Source organism: Anopheles maculipalpis, chromosome 3RL (assembly GCF_943734695.1).
Source record: "Anopheles maculipalpis chromosome 3RL, idAnoMacuDA_375_x, whole genome shotgun sequence".
NCBI lineage: Eukaryota > Metazoa > Arthropoda > Insecta > Diptera > Culicidae > Anopheles > Anopheles maculipalpis.
Genome location: NC_064872.1, coordinates 90,211,304 through 90,234,811, shown reverse-complemented (window position 1 = coordinate 90,234,811; position 23,508 = coordinate 90,211,304). Strand labels below are relative to the sequence as shown.

General features: G+C 46.4%; 1 protein-coding gene across 2 annotated transcripts; it reads right to left on the bottom strand.

Annotated features, from left to right (window-relative positions):
- Positions 1-181: 181 nt before the first annotated feature.
- On the bottom strand, positions 182-22,352 carry LOC126561321 (phosphatidylinositol 4-kinase beta). 2 transcript variants are annotated; one of them, XM_050217395.1, is made up of 11 exons: positions 21,245-22,352; positions 5,073-5,184; positions 4,706-5,000; positions 4,505-4,630; positions 1,690-4,434; positions 1,505-1,623; positions 1,298-1,435; positions 956-1,230; positions 772-860; positions 523-687; positions 182-424 (listed from the first exon to the last, which is right to left on the bottom strand). In XM_050217395.1, exons 1-11 carry the CDS (start codon positions 22,336-22,338, stop codon positions 237-239), a joined length of 5,346 nt encoding a protein of 1,781 aa, XP_050073352.1. In that variant the 5' UTR covers positions 22,339-22,352; the 3' UTR covers positions 182-236. The 2 variants fall into 2 exon arrangements, with proteins under 2 accessions (XP_050073352.1, XP_050073353.1); XM_050217396.1 differs by lacking the exon at positions 21,245-22,352 and adding an exon at positions 11,810-11,894 and having other exon boundaries at positions 183-424.
- Between the last annotated feature and the right edge of the window lie 1,156 nt (positions 22,353-23,508).

The following is a 23,508-nucleotide window of genomic DNA, read 5'->3' as shown; positions in this document are numbered from 1 at the left end:
AAACACGAAAATAGACAAACACAAGACAAAACAATGAGAAACAAAAGATCTTACAAACGATGCCTTTCAATTTGGATCATTCCCTTAGGAGCAGCAGCGCCAGCAGCAACAGTATCAGTCGGCACACACGATCATCTGTTGTTTTGCATTCTCAGATCGCGATTTGTACTTTCTTTCACTTATTTTTCACTTTTTTCTTTGCATTGGCCGGTTTAGATGTGCATATCGAATCGCTCTCACAAGATACCGTTCGTGATGTACTGATAGCCATCGTACAGCTTGGTCGAGAGTGAGTTGAGCGAGTCCTGGATCAGTTGTTCCACCTTTCGCTCCAGCTCCTGCTCGGTCAGATTCATATGGAAGCGATTGCGCAGATTGCGTATCGTGCCGGAGCATCCATTTTTGAAGCAGGGTAGTTGTGAACCTGGGAACGAGAAATAAATATCAGACAGATATGTTACCGTACTGGTTTTTTTATGGACATTCTTCATAAAGCAGTAGGTCCTAAGCCACAATACTTACTGCTTCGCATAATCTCGACAATGTTAATGATACGGTCCATATGCTTGCGGGCCGCTTTTAGACCATCCAGCAGCAGATACTTAAACTCGCAGTACAGTTCCGACTCTGGACCACCCATCACGTCCACAAACTCGGGAGTCAGTTTGAACGGTGACTGTTCGAAGCCTGGATGATCGTTCCCAAAAAGAAATAAATGAAATTCAGTACATCCCTCCGACCCGACACGAGAGAAGCGATGTAGATAATTACCTAGATTTTTCGGCGATATGCTCAAGATGAAACCAAAGTCTATATGGATCAAATGTCCATCGGAATGCAGCAAAATGTTACCGTTGTGCCTGTAAGAGTGGTACCACAACACACATACACAGATTAGCGACACATTCTCTCTCCGAAAACTACTTAGTTCTATTTTCCTAGATCCTATTCTTACCGATCTTTCACCTGCAGCAGGTACGAGATCAGACAGTAGGCAGCGCAGGAATGCATAAAGTTACGCTGCGCCACACGGAACGCAACCGTCTCCACGTCGCCAAACTCGTCGATGAAGTAGTCCTTTAGGCTTTTGTTGGAATTTTTCTTGATCTGATGCAGCGACACTGTGTTGACGATCGTCTCGATCAATCCAGAATCGTTCGACAAACAGACGATCCGGTACGGTCGTACCCAAAGTCCAACCTTTTCCTCTTCCCAGATCAATTTGAACATCTGTACCCCACAATTTTAGGAAATTAAAGTTCATTCACACATTCACGGCTCTTCAAACAAAACTTACCTGTAGCAGCTGCGTGGCCATTAGCTCCTGCCGTAGATCATCACCGCACTTAACGATCGCCGATAGAAGCCTCCAGGATTGAAGATGTCCGTAAGGCGATGAGTCCCGGATCTGTTTCTCCTTTTCGTGCCACGGTTCCTAAAAGAAAACGATATTAGAATTCCTGGAACTTCTAAAGAAAAGCATGCTAAGCTAGTGTCCACATACTTTCAATGCTGCAGCAGAAGGATCCGAAGGATCATTGCTGAAGGGCTTCGCATTTTCCGAATTCAAGTTGGCACAGTGACGCTTCTTCACCTCGCCGATGTTAAACAGTGCAGGAGTGTCTGAGAGATGAGAATTTAGCGTTAGATATTTAAGGCTCTCAAACTGTCGCCATTCATAATGCTTACGATGATCGCGCGAGTCGTACGAATCGACCGAGAACTGCGATATTGCATCTCGATCACTAGACATCTTCGTGAGGCTCAGATACTGGGCCGTAATTTCATCATCCTCCTGCGACCACACATCGTCCTCCGTTAGGCCGAGCTCCATCATACTACCACTTCCAACACCGATGTCTGCCGAACACTCGGACAGCTTACTGTGTCGACTTCGGGACGTAGCCAACGATGCCGCCACTGCAGCCGGCAGTGGAACGTTTTGTAGGGCCGCGGTTGATGAGACGGTGGCCGCCTCTTCGCTCGTCTGTTGGCAGGAGGTCGACACGGTGGTCGTTTGTTCAGTCTTACTGGGGTTGCTGTCGTCCGCGGAGTTTAGCGCGCTGGCACCGCTGCTACTGTCGAGCCGTTCTTCGCTCTTTGTATGCCTTAGTGTCGGCATCAACTTCGGGATGACGGGTGACGTGTAGATGTCTTGCACTTCGACCACCTCCACGTAGATGATGTACGGAGTCTTGTCTTTCGAGTTGAGTACGGCCGTTTTCTCCTCCGTAATGCGCACCACGTGGTGAGGCGTTTCGGTGTGCAGTGGAAGCCAAACACGTGCCGGCAGATTTTTGTTTATCAGGTTAAGCAGGATTCGCAAGCGGGAAGTCTTTTCGATCTTCGTTTGCAGACAGGTGAGCATCTTGCCGATGTCGATCAGTGCCTTCATGAACTCTTTTTCCGGTGCTAGCTTCGGAGCACCGCAGGAACACACCGTCTGTTGGCCAAGCAGATCGTTCACTGTGCCACGGACGGATTCGAAACACACGCAACCATTGTCGAAGGCTCGGCCCGTGCTCAGATCACCTAGACACACTGGCGTTCGATTGCTGGGACCGGGTACGCCCGGTACTGGAGCGTGATGGGCGTGGTGATGTTGCGCCAAAAGACCCATCATACCCGTGGCATCGGACTGTGAGCGATGATGCGTTTTCCGCACGGCCGAAAGCGCCGGATGGGCTTGCAGAGTTAGAGGGTCGTTGGTCGTTCCCAGCACTTCACCTCCCGTGCCGGCAGCAGTGTTCGGCGGTGCACTGATCGCTGCAGCTAGTTTCACTCGCTCTCGCTTGGGATAAAGCTCGCGCAGCAGGCTCAAATGCTTGCGGACACTATTACCGGCCCCACTCAACATTTCCGTGTTGAAGTTGTACGCCTCCAACAGCCAGACGCACTTGAGCGAGAAGTCCACCGATTGCCGACACCGGTATACCAGGTACGGATCGAGCACTTCGGACAGTTCTTCGATCTGCATGTACATCACGATCAGCTGTGGTATGTACAGATCCACCTCACCGTTCGGGAAGCTGAAGATCTTGTTCCCGATGAAGCTTAGTACGCCCGGTTCCTTCGAGTAGAACAGATAGTGTACGGCAAAGTGTATGTTGAAGACGGGAGATTCGAAGAAACGCAACAGCCCACTCTGGCCCGTTCGTTCCGTGCGTATCTGTGATTCGTCGCGTGGTCCACTACCGGTACAGTGCGTTGTGGCGGAGGAGTTTGTATTGGAGGAGGAAGAGGAGGACGAGGGAGTTGCTGCTACGGCCACGCCTGGAACTACTTTTAACGATGCGGTCGAAGACGATTTCGAAAGTGACGCCTTAGGAATGTTTAGCTGACTGGTGCCACTTTCCGTGCATGAGGATGCTGTTTCGAATTCCATCGAGGCTGAGGTCGTTGTCGTGGTTGTGGTCGGTGTGGTCGCGTTATTACTACTGCTACCAGCAGTAGTGCTGCTACTGCTAGTTTGCTGGGTTTGATGATGATGTTTGCTGCTGCTGCTACTCCTCGCAAACATACTACCAAACTCTCGCTTCCGTAGTAGCTCTGTTGGGGATTTTACCGTCGTACTGGAAGTACCGCTGGAAGTTGCTCCACCAACAATTCCACCATTTCCCGCCGTTGTCGTACCACCGTCTTCTGGCGTTGTATGCGTTGCCGCTTGCTTTTCTTGCTTCTGTTTCGCATGCTTCTTCTCGTGATTATCAATAATGCTCTGGGCCGTCCGGAAGATGGCATTCTTGGTCGCTCCGAAAAAGTTCCGAAACATAACCTCATTCTTTTGGTCCGGTTTGGGTGGATCGCTGATGGCGGGTTTTGTTTCGCTCGGACTGACGACCGCCGTACTTGGCACGCTAGTGGAAGCAGGTTGCTGAGCAAATGGAACCGGTGTCATCGTCAAGGCGTTCGTGGGAGTCGTCAAACTTTTTGCTTCTCCAATGATCGGTGTCGCTGTCTCTGGATGGATAAGCAGCTCGTCTTCTTCGTTACCAACTACCGGCGCTACACCGTTCTCGCCATCTTCGTAGTGAATCGGAACGAACATTTTCTCGAGCATGATGGCAGCCCGGGTCATGTTTTGCTGCCTGTAGCGAACTTTGTCACTTACCGGACCGTTGCCAACTGATCCGGTCTGCTGCTGCTGCTGCTGCTGCTGCTGCTGCTGTGGATGATGCTGCAGTTCAATGCAATTGTCAAGCGGCCTCGAGTCTGACTCGCTTCCGTCTTCTTTCGCCGTCCGGTCCATGGTCGCGGTAGGATAGAAGCACAGGTCGGATTGGAGCATCCGATACTCTTCCTCCATGGAGGTCGTTTCCAATATCTCAATGCACTCCTCCTCCGACGGATCAATCTCACCCGAGTCCAGACTTTCCCTAGATCGGCGGATCCTCGTCAGCGAGGTGTGATCAGGTTCCGAGCCACAAATGATGCCTGCATGTAAAGTAAGAGAAAGCAGTGTTATCTACTGTGTCTCTTGTCTAAATGAAGTAGCTTCACTTACCGGAATCATCCGATCCAAGGCTCGTTAAATCTTCACGCTTTTTGCTATCACTGTCCTTGACGATCGAGTTTACGATCGTTTCGGCATCAGTGGAATGACTACTTTTCAGTGTCCGCAGCGTAGTACCTATTGGTAAAAATAGTATAAATTACAGGTTAAAAAATTCTAGCCCTTTTAAACACAAACACAAATAGCAATTACCTTGCTCTAGAAGATCCACCTTTCTGCTTATCTGTTGCCGGCTTGGCTGATGATGCGTACTGTTTGTTGCTGAGGCAGAAGATGCTATTACAACCGTATCTGTTCCCGCTTCTGAGTCGCTTCTCGCCGTGCCGGCAATCGACATTGAGGTAATGCCGCGGCCACTATTGCTCGGCGTGTTGGTCGGATTGGTGGACGAGGATTGAATGATTTTGCTACACATCGTACCGCTCAGTATGCCGTTCGTGCAATGTAGTGTGTTTTCTGATTCCGCACTTGGCGAAGACACTTCCACCTGAGCAGCAAAAGTTTAGTATTAGTTAATAACTCTGTCCTGAAACACGAAAGTCTCTCCACCATCTCTTACCTCCGGTATCCGTTGTAGCGCACTATCTAAACTTCGATTCCGGTGATGTTGGGTCATGTTGATGCGATTGTTGGTCACCTGCGACACTGGAGGTAAAAGAATTCCCATTGATCTGCAGAATAAAAGGAAAGAGATGTGGAGAAACGGCAAATTAGACGATGCTCAGATACTCAAGGGACAGAAATGACGATCTCCAAGCAAAATTCTCGACGACATGCTTGACCCGCTCTGAATATAGTTCACATCACGCAATGTGGAAGGTTAATTCAAACCGTTAGGAGGAAGTTATCTAACCCTATCCGTAATGTTCCGGTGTCGCATACATAAGCATCCATATTGCACAAGACACGTGTCGTTTTCCGCCTCAATGGCCAATCTTATTCACACATTCAGACGGGTTTCTTTTGTGTGTAACAAAAAAGCACCCTCTTTCGACTCGTGTTTCGCGCTTTGAATCCCTTTGGTGAACCTTTTTCAGCGCCATTGGAACAGCTAGAGAGGGTTAAAGGATGAACCCTGCACGACCCGGGACTCGGATTTATGAAGGTTGTAAAACACCTAACCAACCCAATCCCCACACTTGCAGTGCACGGACGAGAGAATGGATTTATGCAACCGTACAGAAGTCATTCGTGGGATCTTCGTATATTTTACCGAAAAGCAAACACTAAAGAAAAAACGAATTGCCCCAAATTACTTTACGCAGTACGGATGCAGGAAACGGAAAACAAACGACCACCTTCAACCGTATCATAAACCGATGCTCTGAGTGCATCCATTACTGCCTTGCGAGTTCGTCGAAGGTGCTTAAAATGTTCAGGTCCTAAATTCAATTCGCTAATGTACTACAAAACGGTAACGAGCTTAAAGACGATGTACATTTATAAACGAACAATGGTAGTTTGCATTTTGTGAGAAGCGCGCACGAAGGCGAACAAACAAACGATGGGTTTCCACAATTCAAAATCAACACGCACTTTTGCCAGCGACGGTATCAATTATCTTGCGGATTAGATACAATTGTTGTGATAGGGTACACGGTGTGGCCCGATGTCTCTAGCTAATAATAGCTAATAGTTCCCGAAGGTCACTGGGGAACGAAAATTTGACTTCCGCAACCAGTCAAAGTGGAGAAAAATGTCCATGAGAGTAGCTTCAACTTACGATGGACTTTTGAAATAATATTAAAGTTTTAGTACAAGCATTTATTCGAGGGTATTCCAATCTGGAGTCTGAGATATTTATCAATTTGTGGTCTCAAAAGTCTCGATCTACTTACACTAAATTGCTCCCATCACATGGGAATTATAATTCCATTTCGTGGAAGATTCTTGCGGGAGTTTTCCCACATTCTACCTCAAATGCCTCCATACAAACTGCTGCCATTCGCTCAGTCGACGACTGCCTTGTGGCCAAACTTGATTTACTGCAATTGCGACGGAAAGCCTACGCGATGCGCCCCCGGAAGGAGAGGGTTTCTTGGTTAAACACTAAAGTGCCAGCCAGTTCCTCCCACTCGAGGCACATTCCTGCTGCCCTTCGGAGGACACATGTACACATAATTCATTATGTGTTCCGAAAATAGAACCTCATCAGCATGATTCGTGTTGATAATAACTCAGAGCAACAAGAAAAAGAGAAATAAAATGTTGGCATGCGTTGTCGTCCGTCTACTGGGCACTTCCCAAGGGATGATGAGGAGACTGCACACGGGGGGTTCGTTACCAGCGTCATTTTTGAGGGTCCACAGAGTAGCTGCTGCAGGCCAAATGAGTTTAGAACTTTCAAAACGATTTGTTTATTTGTTACTTCATACGAGGAATGTGTGTCAATCGAACGGGAATTGCTGCTGAGTTATTCTCCTCGTGTAAGAATTTAAATGTTTAATGTTTTCCTAAGAAATTCTAGAACGAAACAGTACGCTCTAGCTGCAACCATTTTCACTTTCCAGATGCATTTATGCTGTTTGTGCGTGTGTTAGATTTCTGAAGGACAGCATACCGGACGCCCTAGATGCTTCTGTTCTGAGCGGAACAGCTGCTCGTGGAATTTGTGTTACATCACCAAGAGTGAAGCAAGCAAAACTAGTATAAACCGCACAGCTATACCTCTCCAGCAGAACATCCCCTTCTTCTTCTTCTTTGTTGGAGACGGCCTATGCTAGGGCACGGCGCAGTAAGGTGCGCTGCAGCCAGCTTACCCAATAAACTGATACTTGTAATCGATCGTGCAAATTGTATCTCTCCCTTCGCACCGTGTGTATTGGATCGTATCGCATGAATTACGACGATCATCGATCGATGCAGATTCACTTATCGTGCCCGGGGTTTCAAGAAAACCCAACTCTCTTGGTTTTAAACACACAAAGCCTATCCGATTCTTTCCGGTCGAACCTTGCAATTCAACCCCTTTGCCGAACCGGTTCTGAGAAGTTTGCACATATATCTGCTGCTTGCTTGGCATTCAAAGTTGCACACACAACTTCTGGGTGTACCACCAGGGGTGGTGGTTATGCAAGAAAGCCGTTTCGCTGAGATCTCTCACCAACAGCCACCATCTTGGAAAAAAGCATCACGTCACAGATGCAAATAGGGAAGAACAGAATGTGTTCTGTTGTCGGTAAAATGTGTCCAATTCATCACCAATTGCACCACCGAGTGGGAACCAAAGCCGGTGTCATCACTATTTGCATAAATCTTGGTCACAATTGGCACGCATAAAAAGCATAAATCGTAGCTACATTTAAGTCCAGCTTAGAATGTATGTTCTTATGAAGCAACCAAGATCTCCGACGAGTGCTCAAGAACGCACTTCAGCTAGGGAATGGAGTTGCTCTGGGCAGCTTTGTTTGGGTCATTTGTTTCCCATGTCGTGGCCATTTGCACGCTTTTCCAAACGCCTATTGGTTGCGAGTGTGGACGATGGGAACGAAGAACTTAATAATCCACTCATAAACTATATCGCTACGGTCTGCCGGGCGCGTCACACTTCTACAGATCTATGCTCCCTGATGTAATATGTGTTTTGCTCGCAAAAACATGGAACAGTTTCGGTGGGCAACTAACGACATTCATACACGTACATCGGACATGCTTGTGGCCGGAAGAATGCGGAAAACGTATGACCATGATCACCACATGCTGTGCGCCAACATGATGAGATCAGTCAGGCGCATGTGTGCGAATTAACAGACATCTGGTAGGTGGAATAAATAAACAGTTTGGAGAGCGAAGTGTGTACGCAATAAAAGGCATCCGCAATGGTTTGCCAAAATAAGCGATCCTCTTCTTGTAGCGACAACATGTGCAAACGGTCGGCAAGGGATCTCCCGATAGGTTACGATAGTTTACAAATTGATGAGAAGCAGTAATTACGCTTGGTACTATTCTTGTCGTGGCTACTCATTAGTGTTGCTAGTAATTGGGATGGATAATGTTTCATGCGTGTCCCATATGCGATTTTCATGAAATAAGTCGCCGACATGCGCGTAACATCTCCTTTTGGAGAAAATATTTAGACGATCAAGACGGGACGCTTCAAAATCTTTGCCTTACGAATCGGTGTTCGTTCTCAAGGGAACGGATTTTCATGCGAATTTCACAGGAACCCAACCATGCAACAAAGTACCACACCTCTTTGAAGTTTTGATTTATGATGAACTCGTTTCTCTCCACCGGATCCTAGCCATGGTATCACATTAGGCTTTCAAGTGAATTGCCATTTTTGGGGTTTCTTCGCACAGAGGGGAAACTTTAATTTTCCCACGAAATTCCGCACTTGCAAGGATTCGCGCCCGACTCTCGCTCGTCTAAAGCACCGTGACGCACACTTTCCCATCGCTTAGCGGTGGTACCGACTTCCCATTGATGTTGAGGGTGAGACGAGACGAGAGAAGATGCATTCGCGATTCGCTTCCATTTTGGGTGGTAATTTATAATTCATCTAAAATACCTAGTATTCGAAAGACGAGCCATCCGAATCGGCTAGCAAAGTTTTGTCTGGAAGGAGGTTTAATCTTTTCAAACACCTTCAAATTCGTCCTAGACGACAGGTATCGTGTCGTCTCTCGTTCAATTCCTTAAAAAGCTGTAGCTCCAGTTGTTTGGGTGCTGGTTGAAATATTGCGAATACGTTGTACCCATCCTTTGGCTCATTTAATCTATACTCCAATTTAATTTTCGACACCGAAAACTACCACACTTCGTCACTTCTTCACTGCGTGGCGCAAGAATCAAGGTTGAAAAAAAAAGTTACCTTCGCACGTGTCTCCCAAAAAGCACAGCATATACACACCATTTATTTCGCTACACATTTTATCCAATGCAGCAAAGAAGAGAGCGTTTTTTTGTTAACATAAGTGGTGATTTTTTGTGTGTGTGTTGTTTTGGTTTTGCCTGTCGCCTCATCCCAAGTGGTTCACCAATATCGACTAGCCGCCGAGGTACCGAAAATCCCTGGATTGAATAAAACATGAGCATGGATTTTCGGAGGGTAGCTAGTGCTAGTACCTTTCAGTTTGGTTGTATCTTGTTGTGTGTTGTCGTTTTTTTTGTAAGGAGGGAGCAGAGCAAGTGCTTGTTGTGTGTGTGTGTGTATGGGAAAACATCATTTGCCTTCATAAAAATAAAAGCAGACGAAGAATCGGAAAAAAAGCTCACCATCCCGTGGAAGCGAGATAAGAATGTTCTGTTGTATATCGTTTGAAAAATCGAAATCCACAGCAGCAGCATCATCAAAGCTTTTTGGAGGAATGAATATTCCGTGTGGATGCTGTTTAGGGATACACAACAGAAAGACAAGAATTCGTTCGTGACGCGAATTTACATTTCTACGACTACGGACGAAACTACTTGGTGGAAGAGTGACAATCACGGTGGCGCGACAGGGTCGTCCTCAAATACATTTCGATACGATTTTCTGATAAACATGCCAATTCCGATGAATTTGTTCGCTTTGTCGGTGTGTTTTGCTGCTAATAATCTGTGGCATTTTAGTGTTCTGCTAGAAGATTATCTTTCCTACAAAAGAAACAATTAAAGTTATCTTAACTATTCGTTGCGTAAAAACAGAGTCCATCTCAAGACATCGCATGCTTATATAGTGCCAGCCAAATTTATGTAGAATATATAATTAAAGCAGGCACACTCAAACACACAACCTCCGAAACGTTCCCGGGTGTGTTCCGTGCAAACGTGAGACACGCGGATGAATCTCCCACAATGCAAACATTACTGGGCGGAACTCGGCTACCAAAACCGAACCGGCGAGCGTTCCCAGTTCCGCGTGCACGTGAAAATGGACAGTGCAAAAACGTGCCTCAACCGTTCACACGAACCTCAAACATACAGACACACGCCGTGTGGAATAGAATGTTAACCATCCTTCCTGTGGTTGCTCCCTACTCTAGTGTCGTCATCTGAACTAGGCGAGGCAACTCTCGCAAACAGAACAGACAGATATATATGCATATCTATTTAATTTGTTCCACAAACGGACACACCACGTAGAATGGTCTGAAAACGGTGGATGAACGTTGCACCGTGCCGCGTTGCGGTCGTATAATCAAATGTACCTTTTCATGGTCGACACTACGAATCCTCATTTGCACAAACGCAAACTTGTTCTACAGTGATGGAAAGACTTGTTCTGATGGATTTTAATGATGAAGCTGGTAGCAGAATTTACAGACATGCTTTTTAATCAAATGCAATTATGTAGCTCCGCTCAGGACCGCTTGTTGACACGTGTCGCTCGTTAAAAAAAAGGTAGAAAATCTAGGTTATCCTTTTTGGATATTGTACCCCGGATAACGAAATTGTTATAAGCTGTCAGACTTTTATCGTGTTGATAACACCTATGAATGAGCATTCGTCACCCGTTTCAGACGTTGGTTCACGAAATGGATTAAGTAAGGATTAGTATCAACAGTTAGCAGAGGTGAACAAACGCCTGTTCCAGCACTAGTTGCACAAATGTTGGCAGACTAAGCTTGACCATTGGATCATTTGTTTCGTGGCGAGCTATCATTACGGATGATTCATGAGTGTTGGGGTCACGCCTTAAGCTCTTGAGCTCTTGGTGGCGTTGTTTTGAAGAGATAGAGTTCACTGCGAACCTTCAGTTTGGTGAATTCCTCGTTGTCACGCAGAACAAGCCAACAGACAGATATACAAAAATGGATGCCGTGGTGCTCCAAGAGTATCCAATAAAAGAAGGTAATTGAAGAGTCATACAAAAAGACTTTATTCAACTAAGACAAGAGACACTTGAGCACACAAATTCTAGAACAAAATGTAACATCATCTTATTGATACATTTGAAAATCTTCCAAACAAACGTTCACAAAGAGCGAGACTTACTACAATCTTGACGCTCTTCGGCAATACCCGACATTGCGTCGATTAGAGTGGGAAAAGCCAGGGAATTCCTTTCAAAGGTTTTTTTTTTCCTGTTCAAGGGAAGAACCATAATCTTATCGTTCATCATCGACATGATAGCGTCACTGATTATGCTCGTTATTGCGGTTATAATCCCTGCTTATCGCATGTTGACCACTTAATTATCATGAGCTGAATGATGGCAGCAAGGTGCACATCAATTGCATTCTTACGCGAATTTCCAGGATGGATTAGGAAACGCCTTGGGGCGTATAAAATTGAGTACAGATAATATTGCAGCTTGTTATCGAAGGTGAATTGGACGCGTAAAAACGACTCCTTTTACCCCGTCAATAGTACCTGTGATGAACTGGAACAGTTCTTATGCCATCAAATTCCATCGTGCACTAAGCGTGTTTGACAGTTTGTAATGTCAAGAATGGGAGATGGGGGACGCTTACGGTGTGTTTACGATACGTTACACACCTCACACAATCTAGTTCTGTAGGCCAAGGGAAGCTCCCACTTGTGCAGCAGGTGCTGCTTTCGTTAATCACACTTTCTTTACGGTCTCGTTGATCCGAAAGGGAATTTTTCGACAAACACCCAGGATGAATCAGGCCGATCGGCGGCAAACAAACAAAGAATCACAAAGCACGGAAGCATGGCCATAGAGCTCCACTTATTGGGACACACTTTTTGTGTTTTTGCGCACACATTGCAACAACACAAACCACAGAAGTAGCAACTTGCGGTACAACGTTAGCCACTTGCTGTTTCACTTTTCTCCCATCAGTACGGGCCTCCACACACTACATGGCCCCGCGAAACACAGATGGAAAGGAGGTTGAATTTTCGACACACTTTTTACACATACACACACGCACCAACAAACCGAGAGGAAAACACATCGCGGCGAATGGATATGGAACGGGAAAACTCCGCAGCGGAATTTTGAAAGCTTTGAAGACGGCGCAACCGAGGGTACTCACTAACACACATGCACATCAGCCAACCATCAAATCGGATCGGCAATTTCGTAAGGGCTGGCTGAGAAAAAGTTTCACTTCACGCAACACCTGCAAACGCTGGGAGGAGGAAATGAGCTAAACAACAGGTGTTGTTGGTTGGTGTTAGTGTGGCGATTTAGTGGCGAGATAGTTCCATAGTGTGGCATACACGCACAAGGCCACGTAGACGCGGTTGGACGAAGGACAATTTCCACACACGTGCACACACTCACGTTTAATCACATTACACCCTGTCAACAGTACACTAAACGGTCAACGCCAACATTGGCCAACTGACAGACTGTAACGCTTGCTTGTACGCCTTTCAGGGCACGTTACGAACACTATCGGTCGTGTTATCAGACCCACAAATCGCACATTCGGACGTTACGCAGTAGTAGATAACGTTCGATAGACGTTAGCGCTCTTCCACATAGACACATACGATCCGAATCCAACCAAATATCACCTTTGACCATATTCTAATAACCAACGAACCTTCCGTTATCTATCATTCCCTTGTGGATGAATAATGACAGCTCACGGCTAGAACGTCACCTCTCTTATCACATGGAGAGGAGGATGGAGAGATCGTGACGTTAAAACTCAGCTTGACTTGACAACGCACACGTGAAGTGAACCGATTCCACCCGACGACGGCCATCAACTGGCGTTTCTCTCGATGTGGGTGTGCTTCCACCGTGCGGAAAACTTCAACCACCCACCCCGAGCGCGCGATAAGTGGAGAAGCTTCCCGACCGATTGCTTTGTTGGTGGCCACCAAAAACATGGCACTAACACTCACACCAGCACCACCACCATCATTGCGCAGTGTGCAATTAGAGTGATTAGACTGGACCAGACCGGCCCAGCGATGTAGTATGCGGCGCACGCTGTGAATTTGTAAGGTTTCGCGGCTACCAGACATTCTTTCCATTCGGGAAAAATTGTACGAAAGCAATACAACAATTCCAATCAACCGTAACCGAACCGATCGTGCGTTATGGCAGACGATCATCTATACGGATGTGTATATGGTAGCAAGAATTGGAAGAATTGGTAGCGCCTCATTGGACCTCAGTAGACGACCACTGTTTTGCGGGGCAGAGTTTCCGAAGTTAAGGACAAAGCGTTACAGAACTATCCACGCGTCCGTAATCAGTGGGCTGCAACGTTGCAAGATAAATATACGAGCAGGTACCGCAATCACTCACGGACGATGTAATGTAAACATCGAAGTGATGAAGATTGCTGACGCATCCTCTTACACACCAGCTCCCCACAGATAACGGACAACATCAACGACAACACCTCGAAGCAATTTTGGAAGAACATATTAAGCAACAACAACAAAAAAGAAGCTAATTGCACCCAAATGCACCAACACAGCAAGCATCAACTTCAACCACAATACAGGGAACGTATCGTGAGAAAGAGGACGGAAAAAACACCCCAAATTCTTCATCTTTCGTTCGGTTAGGAAAGTGCTATTGCTAATTAAATTGAGTACACGCTACCCTGTGCTTTGGAATAGTCGAAAAATTCATCCAGTGAAAAGTATAGGGGGGTTGTGCAGCAGCACAATCAAGCCAGAGTCTGTTTATTTGGATTAATACACCTTACTCAAAGCCCGCAGAGATCTTCCCAAGATAGGGGACTTTTCCTAACCGAGCTGCACTATTAAACTGTTTACAAAGATGATGATGATGCTTGATGGAGACAGAAAAGCGATCCAGTTAAAATAGAAAAGATTCCCTTTCTTTTCCGATCGCATTTGGGCGCCCTCCCTGCCCTCTGTGGCGGCATTGTGTGGGGTGATGCCTCCAAAAAGCTCCGTCGAGTCGAGGAAAAAGATTGTGATTGGTTGGTTGGTGGAGTAACAAACACCGGTTCGATTGCGGACGCCGAAAGCGAAACGAAACTTTCCCAAAATGGTGCCTCCGTGGTGGAGCAGCTGTCTAGTGGAGGAGCCGGGCTGGGAAAATGTGCTAGAAAGTAAATCTTGGCGCAATGTATCCACGTGTTCAAGGGAACCTGAAATACTCCTGTTTGCTGCTTTTTTTTCCTTCACATTAACATTAATAAGCGATGACAGAGAGAGATAGAGAGCTCGACAGAATTTGTGTCATTGAACAATAATCATCTTCGCTGCTTATCACAAAAATGAGGGGTTTTTTTTTCTCATTCAGTAGATGAGACATCTACTAAAAGCGCACCGATAATGCTGCTGCTGCTGCTGGTGATGATGCAAGGTACATTAAATTTATGGCTTTTCCGAATGAACCGACGCGGGTATTCAATCGACACGCGAGTGTGCCATGATAACAGAGTGTGTTTATGTGTGTTTGAGGGGGTCAGTACGTTTCTTTGTTTCTCTTATGCAGCTCAAGGTTTTCAATGGTCGATGCACTTGGTAGCAAGAGAGTTATGTATGTATCATCGCTCACCACCATCGGGATCGGGTGGTGGTGTACATTTACGCTGAAATCAATGATCGTGACACGCTTGAGATGAAGCCACAGGCCAATGCGATGGTCCTGTCGCTTAGCTCAAACTTGTTCCGATTCGACGACCATCATGAATCGTTCGAATCGAAGTCAGCAAATAGTCATCACCGGCCTTTCGGCCAGCCCATTGCAGATTGGATCAGCAGTTGCTCACCGAGCATTTTTGATGACATTTGGCATGGGGGCCGTTGGATTCTTTTCTCCTCGAAGCTAACGATTTAAGACGCTACTCGAGCGTGATCCGGATAACGAAGATAATGGTTGCTTTGGGGGCCGGCCGTAACCTGACGAGAAAAGGATGACGGTCTGCCCAGAGTGGCGTCAAACAAGACGTTTTGGACGGAAACAAACAACAGCAATTTATTGCTCTATAATATTCAATCATCAAGTTTGCCAATAAAGCTTTTTGTTCCAAGATGCTAAGCAGAACAGATGGGGGAACATGAAGTACACAGTAAGAATTATTATCTGGCTCTGGTGCACATAACCCGTCGTCGTCGTTAGATGGGAAAGATGGTAACACATTTTGCTCAAGTTTTCAAAATGACTAGCCTCTCCCAAATGGGGCCAGATCTTTCCGGTAGCTTCACACTCGACAAACTATACACACATCAAGTGTTCTTTAGTCGTACTCTGCCGGTACACTAAGGTAAAGTTAGCTTGTTAAACAACCCTTCAGAGGGCTTTCGAGGTATGAGTATGGACGGGCCAAAGCACAGCGAGGGTTCGAGTGTACGAGAAAGAGAGTAATTAAAACTTTCCGCAAACACTATCGGGAAGGAAAACAATAAGACCTGCCTTCATCTGCCACGGGTATGTGTATGTGTACTTGAAGAAACTGCTCATCAAGAAATTGAAGGTTTGGTCGGAACAAACAGAAACCTGCGCGCCATGCACAGCCACCTTCTCACTGCTTTCTAGAGCTGTGCTGTGCTCGAAAGCACAAATTTGCCTTTTCATTGGCAAATCCTTCACTGATAAGCGGAAAAAGAGAGTACACAGATTCAACGCAACCAACATTCACCAAACAATCGCTAAACCATGGCGGAGAGGATTTATTGAAAGTTTTGTTGGTAGCAACCAGAAAAAGGGGGAAATCTGCACACCAAAAACACACACATGTGGCGGTATCCACTTGTCGCCATATTTCATCCAGCACTGGGTGTCCAGCATTGGGATATCTCACCGCCGGAAGATACTGATGTCATAGTCTGTTGGGTTTGGGGCCCACTGCTTTCACACCCCTTGTCAACGAGGACAAGTCAGATTGAGGAAAAGTTATGCCGGCATAGAGAAAGGAGAGCTCGCTCACGCACATACTACTGATGATCCAACAGCACTGACTCTGATAACTTTTATTGACCTCCAACTGTATCCTCCAAGCGACAGCAACGTAGCTCAACGTCAACAATATCCAGGAAAAACCGCAATGTAAGAACTTACAGCTCTTGTTGAACTTTTTCAGTCTCAGGGACAGAGCCACGCGAGGAGGAAACAACCGAGATGACAGCATCTTATGCAAATGTCAATTAAGCACAGATTGCACGTGGTAAGTTTGACGTTTCGCTGTAAAGTACTCGCTTTTGCTGGTCTCGAGCGTTCGAGAAGGCAACGTTAAAGTTGGAGCATCGATTACACGTTTAAAGCGGCGTGTCTATGTGCTTGGGGGAGTTATTCTCACGATAAAGCAGTCCCTCCGACGGTTACTCTAATTCTATCAAATTACCACCATTGAATGACATTTCGAATGGGACGTGATACTGTTGTTGGACCAGCAAACTTCAACTAAACCGTTTGATGGTCGTCTAAGTTAGTGGCCTCACATATGCTTGCTACATCATAATGAGGAAGTCACAGTTAGCTTTCCCCTTTCCCTTTGCTAATTACTGGCAAGTTTGTCCATTGCCATGGCTGATAACGTTTCACTAATAAACGTGTATCGTTCGCTTCGTTGATTAAATAATGCTCATACAGAAATTCAGGCAGAGGAAAAGGCAGAGAGCTGAAAAATGATTAATAATTCATCCCATGATGGAGGTGAAACTAGACCCCGGACAGAGTCCGTAAGTCGTTAGAATATTGATTAAAGTCCTTCTCTAGGTCCAGAGATAAATTGATTTCTCCTTCCCTAAATGTCTTATGCGAACGTTCCCTATTAAGGCAGAGGGAATATTATTTCTAATTCCTTACGTCCTCAACGTCGGCCAGTCGAGGCCCCTTTTTGATTTATCTGTACCTCTAACCTCTCTCCAAACACAGTTTTCACAGTGTCATTTACTATCATAAACACTTTCGGACCGGGTCGGCCGCACGGCAAATAACTTCCAATTCCTTTTCACACTAGCCGACAAACAGAATGTTAGATAAACGTAAATAGCTCCTTTCCCAAGTGGAGGATGAATCTTCATTTCTCGCGCAAGGCTCACTCGGCTGCAGCGTCGGCAGCAGAAGCATTTTTATCATATTTCACCTTCTTATCTGTTTTCACCTTACAACACAGAGACAAGCATCGTCGTCGTGCTGTTGTCGGTGTCGTGGAGAAGAATGTTTTCTATTTATGACAACAGGAAATGGGGACGGTCCAGTGTTTCTAGTGCAGCAAGAAATCGGACTCTTATCCGCGATCCACCCAGCGTGGGTTTCATAAATTTTAATAAACGGTAGTAAAATCTCTCTTGCCCGTTACTGGGCAAATCTTGACTAAGACTCACGACGAAAAAGGAAACTAATGCGTTCTTGCTTCAGATGCGAGAAGTCAGTCAGTCAGTTCAACAGCCCAATGTACCCCCGCGGCTGGTCCATTAGACCGCCATAAATTGAGTCTCAGTTTGTTATTTTCGTTAGCAATACCGCCCGCAGCAGCTGCCATTCGTTTCGTCGATTTTTCTCCAGTGCTAATTAAATCAACCGACAGTGCAGTGTAGATGCAACTAACTCACCGAGGTCCACTTCGGTTCGAAATGCCACCAGCATGCCAAAAACACCTATGATTGCTATCCACACCACAGGTCGAAAACGATCGAACTTCATCAGATTACCAATCAGAAACTGTGGACAAACAAATCGGATTACGGAATCGTAGACCACCAGCAATCGGAGGGTTGAGGTTGCTATGAATACCCCCCGCTGGAGTAGGTCCGAAGATTTCTAAACTCCCCAAGACATAAATTATCCTCTTATTGCACACGAAAGAGTAGATTTAAAGATAAACGTTGTGGTAAACTGTAACAAAGCGTAATAGCAGGAGCAGATACACCTATTCACGTCACAAAGAGCTTCTCGAGGTACGCATGTTGGACATTATCACAAAATGGTCTCAATACTTCTCAGGCTTGTACTGGATGGGATTCTGGAATTAATGACATAAACGTGCCAGGGGTGTTGCACGTTGAAATCGAATATCGAAACATGGCACACAGAGCTCGTAGAAACAGTTTTGGTTCGACGATTGCAACGATAGACCCCCCCTTGCTACAGGCACGAATAAACAAACATCCATTCTCCATTACAAATCTAGCAAAAGGTCTCTTCGAGGGACTAGCGATTCCGGTGCTAACAATTAATCAGTTGCACCGCCGAGCCGAATTGCGACATTCTGCCCTGGTTAGATCTCCTGCCGATTGCCGGGGCCACGATTGTGCTGCACATTTTAATAGCACCTATTGGTCAACTTACTGCTCGTGTACTTCGACACAGAAAGCTTCGGCAGGTTGCGACAGTGCCTCGAGGTGTCTCGGGGAAAGAACTAAGCAAAGGAACGAATGGCTTTACATGCGACATGTTTGGGCAATTTTTAACGACAACGAAACTGCGACCAGCGCTAAAGCGTGCTCCAATCAATTAGCACCTGGCCGGCAGGGTACCAACACCCGAAGTCAACGGACAACATTTGGACTCTTGAAAAACCAGAACTAAATTTCACTGTCGAAAGCACATGCACTCTCGCTTCGGGAATATAAGCAAAACGACGATGGCTCAGGAAATCTAGCCATTGTCTGTCCGGTGGCGTGGATCTGATTGCACGTTATGTGTTGGCAGCACCGGACAACGGAACCCTAGCAGCGACGCACACACGTTGGATTTATTATCGATTTGTTTTAATTAAATTAACTCCCGTGCCCGGTCGTGTGAGCCTTCGGAGTTTCAGGCAGCCACAACTCGTGCCTGCTTTATGACCCCACCGTGACATTTATCGGTGCTGCAGTCGTGTGATAGCGATAAGGGCTTTCGGCTATTGGTTGGGTGTGTTGATGATGGCCGTAAGTTAGTGCTGGGTGTGCCCGGGATCACTCGGTAACAACAACTGGGTTCTTTCACATCTAGCAGCAAGCTGTCGTTTGGAAAAGCAAAATTACAATGCTTCCCTTTTACGTTCTTTTGTGGCTAATCCTTTTCTGCGTGGTTCTTCACACGCAATCGGCGAGGATTTCCCCTTCACCCCATTGTTCTCGACACTTGGTGTCCGGATTTCCGGATAGTTGTCGGCGAGGCTTAATGTAACTCATCGGGGGTCATTGATGCTCCTGTCTTGTTGATTAAGTTACGACTATTTAAGCATTCCACTCACGCACAACGAATTGTTTTGCGAGGTGTAGAACTCACCAGGGAACGGCAAACGCGTTTTTTTTTAAAATAGGCTTGAACCACCATATCACCTGTGTATCACTGTGAATATATTTGAACAAAAACTAAACATGAGACCAATTCTTTGCCGATCTCTGGCTGCACACCTCAAAAACACCAATATGCCATCCATTTGTGGCCGTCTCTTGAAAGTTGCCAATGCGTAATAATAATAGAATGGATCGGAAATGAAACTACACATCTACCCATCTTGGGTCTTTTGATGGAATCTCCACTTCCCCTTCTAATTTTAAGACGGAACACGTGCGAGTGTGTGTGAGCTGTTAGAAGTATTATTTCCGCATCACGCCTTGGTTTAGGTGTAGGAAGACAGCTACAAGCCATCGCAAAGAAGGAACTATCTTCCTCACAACATACCGTTTGAAGTTATACACAGGCAAACGAAGTGATGTCATACGTATGCTCTGGGCTGGAACGTGCCTAGGATAGCTGACAAGTCCCTCTCTGTGAGAACTTAATACAATGTACCGGCAATTAGTTACGTTTATTAGCGTACATTGAAGAGCATGACATAGTCGGGAATGAATCGTGATTGATTTGCTCGTAAAAGAGCTCATCAACTTGATGGCCAAGTGTCTTATGTTTTACAACAGTTTGTTAAAAAATAAGTTTCCCCAAAAGAAAATTTATGCAATTTTGAGACACAAAATATTTAACCACGCAAGGAACAAGTACAAAACACTATTCCAAAAAAAAGGTTGAACGATTTCTTGTTTATACCATTTCAAAAACAGCTTACGACACAACAACCCACACCAAACGAGCTTACCACAAAAAAGGCAACGTGTTCCGGGGGTGTGGTGCTCGCTATAAATGGTCAATAAATTTGCGTAAATCGAACCGTGGACAGTACAGTGCAGTGTTCCCAATGAACAAAAAAGGAAGCCAGACACCTGGTCACGCCAAGAGCTCCCACAAAGTGTGTGCACTTTCAAATGTGTTCCAAATTTATTGATCCGCAGTCCGTGGTCACGGGTGGTCGGTCGCTCAGAATATTGTTGGCCGGGTTTTATAGAAATATTAACGAAATATTAAAAATTGGGAACATGCTAGAACTTGTAAGTGCTCAGTAAATGGATAAAACAATGCAGTCTGTGATGCAAAGTGCTTGTTTTGCTTTCGTAATACAACAACAATAATTCTGCAACTCCCCCAACCCTCAAATAACCCCATTTACACAAAGAGGAACTAGGGGAACAATTAATGACTAATTGATTACCGCCCCAAATTTGTCTCCGATTATTCCAATGCACTCGTGCCACGCTTTGGAAGTTTATTACTTTCATGTCAAAAACGCTCAAAAGGGACGCCTGCGTGGCACCACAACGTCGTGGCCAAGGATGTGTGGGATTGTAAAATAATTCTCCCCCTTCACGCCCCCAGTTCGTGATTCTGATGGCTGTTGGGTGTGCGCACCCTTCTGTCAAGCACACAAGGTTCGCAAGTAACGTTTAAAGGGTTGTCACCCGTAGGGATTACACTCGGAACATTTGCCACACAAAAACGACAAGGTTTGGTAGCAGTACCATATTGATTGTGCTGTAACAGGTGTCGAAAATCAAAACCACACTCGTTCGGTGGGTACTTTGAAGCAAAATTCACCCGACGATTGAGACGAGAGTATTGGCACTTACCTAAAGTCTAAGCTAAGATTTCTTTGGTGCGTTGAAAGTCTCGTCTTTGGTGGTGGCATTCCGGACGAGGACGTTCCACCGTTCGCATTTGGTCCGGTGCGTCCATGGACCGAGGGCATACTGCTGGTGGAGAGACCGCTGCTCACGCCACCACCGCAGCTGTTGCTCAGGCTTAACCTCGGTTTGTGGAACCGGGGTGGCATACTCGCAAACGTACCATCCACCGTGGAGACACCCGATCCGGACGGTGCCGTCGTTAGGGAAGCACCCGATGGTGGTTTGATTGCCAGTGGTGCCGGTACCGCTCCGAGGTCCGTGCACGAGGTGGAGGTGCTCTTTTTCTTCGGCAGCAACCCATTATCACTGTTGCTGTTGCCCAAACTACTGGCTCTAACGCCGTTACTACTGCTACTGCTATCACTCTTGGTCGTTGTGTCAGCCTTTGCTTGGTGCAGTTTGCCGGTACCATTCACCAGTCCGGCACTACTGCTGTTTAGGTGAAGGTGTTGATGAAGTTGATGGTGGTGGTTGTCCACCTGATCGACGCCCATACTCCGGGGTCCACTACTCCCATTAAGTAGTAGATAGGGGGTGGTATCTGTCGCAGTATCAAGGGACGCTCCGGGGGACTCTCCCAGACACTGCTCGTCGAGCGTCATAGGACTTTGGACGGGAGTGGTTGCTACCGAGGTGTCTTCCGGTGTAGTGACAGCTACAGGCATCACATCCAGCTCCCCATCCAGCCCAACGACGAGACTGTTGTTACGATTGGTGCAGCTAATCTCGCGTATGTGGCGTAGCTTCTCGTAGCTGCTGTTGGGCGGATGGTCGGCCACCGCTGGCCGATGTGTTTTAATGTTGAGCAGCAGCTTCGAGGAGTTGGATGTGGACGGTGTGGACGTGGTGGCGGCTTTCGAACCCATCAGAGTCCCACCGTTCGTAAGCACCATCCCGCCCCCGTTGCCAGTGTGGTCGTGTCCGGTGGTGGACGTAGAACCGATACCGGCACCGTTGTTGGAATTTGCTGTAACCGTGGACGACGCCGGCGACACCGTCGATGAGGACGCTTTAAATGCAGAAAATACGGAATTCATCGTTGATCGGTCACGGGCCGAGAAACGGAAGCAGTAGTGGTCGCACTATCGCTGCTTGCCACCACCGTCCCCCGCTTTTCCTTCCGCTGCGTAATGCCTTCGTACTGGTGTTTGGGGTGACGTGAAACACTTTCCTTTCACTCATAAAATGCAAAACGCCACCAGTATCGCCATCCTTTCCCTTGTGCCCGGTGAGCGATCGGCGGGGGGGATGCTCGTGGACGCCCGGAAACGAGGACGGAAGGAACGCAGGTGAGGAAAGTTGTGTAGCGACGCAAACACGTTGAGATTTCCGGATTTTTTCCACTCTTGCTTCGCAACAAACACACGCACAAGCGATATGGCGATCGGAAATTATCGAACCGCCGGGTGTCGTAACACGCTACAAACTACAAGTTGTTTATCTATTTTTTGTTGTCGTTTCACTACACACCGAGTGACACTCTTCCGTTTTTGACAGTTAAGCTTAAAAAGCACTGCCTACTGTTGGAAAGCACGAATTCACTAAACCGTATCACTATCTCTACACTAAATTGGTACCGCGAGATTGGGGGCGCACAAACACAAACACTTACACTCAGAAATACACACACACACAGAAAACCACTGAAAGGATTATGAACACGACGTTGTCACAGCATAAACAATCGGCTCGATCGGGGTGCCGTTGTACACTTTCTCTGGATTTTTATTTTTTCCACAAATCGATCACAACTTGAATTTATTTTGCCTTTTGGGCCCGTAACACTTGCTCACTATCTGTCACAACACAAAAAGCACAATCGCTTGAATGGCTAGGAATGCTCCAATATCAACACTCGGCGGATGTTGATTTTAAATTCACCTTCACCGTTTGGGCACGTTGACCAACCTTACACTTGATTAAATTTTCCACCCCATCTTTTGTTACTGTTGCCCACTTTCTCCACTGCTTTCGGAAGGGAAAGGTTTTGCGAAATAGAGCCACTTTGAAACTTTAAAGGGACACAAACACTCACTAAACGCACTTATGTATGTTGAGATTTGGGATGCAGCACCCAACACGCAGAAAAAGGGTTTGATAAATAATAAATTTCTTCACTTTTCGAGATCGAATCACATACTCGGTTTACTGCGATCAGCGAGTACGCACGGCTCGAGCGCAACTGTCAACGGGAAGCGTTTGTTTTC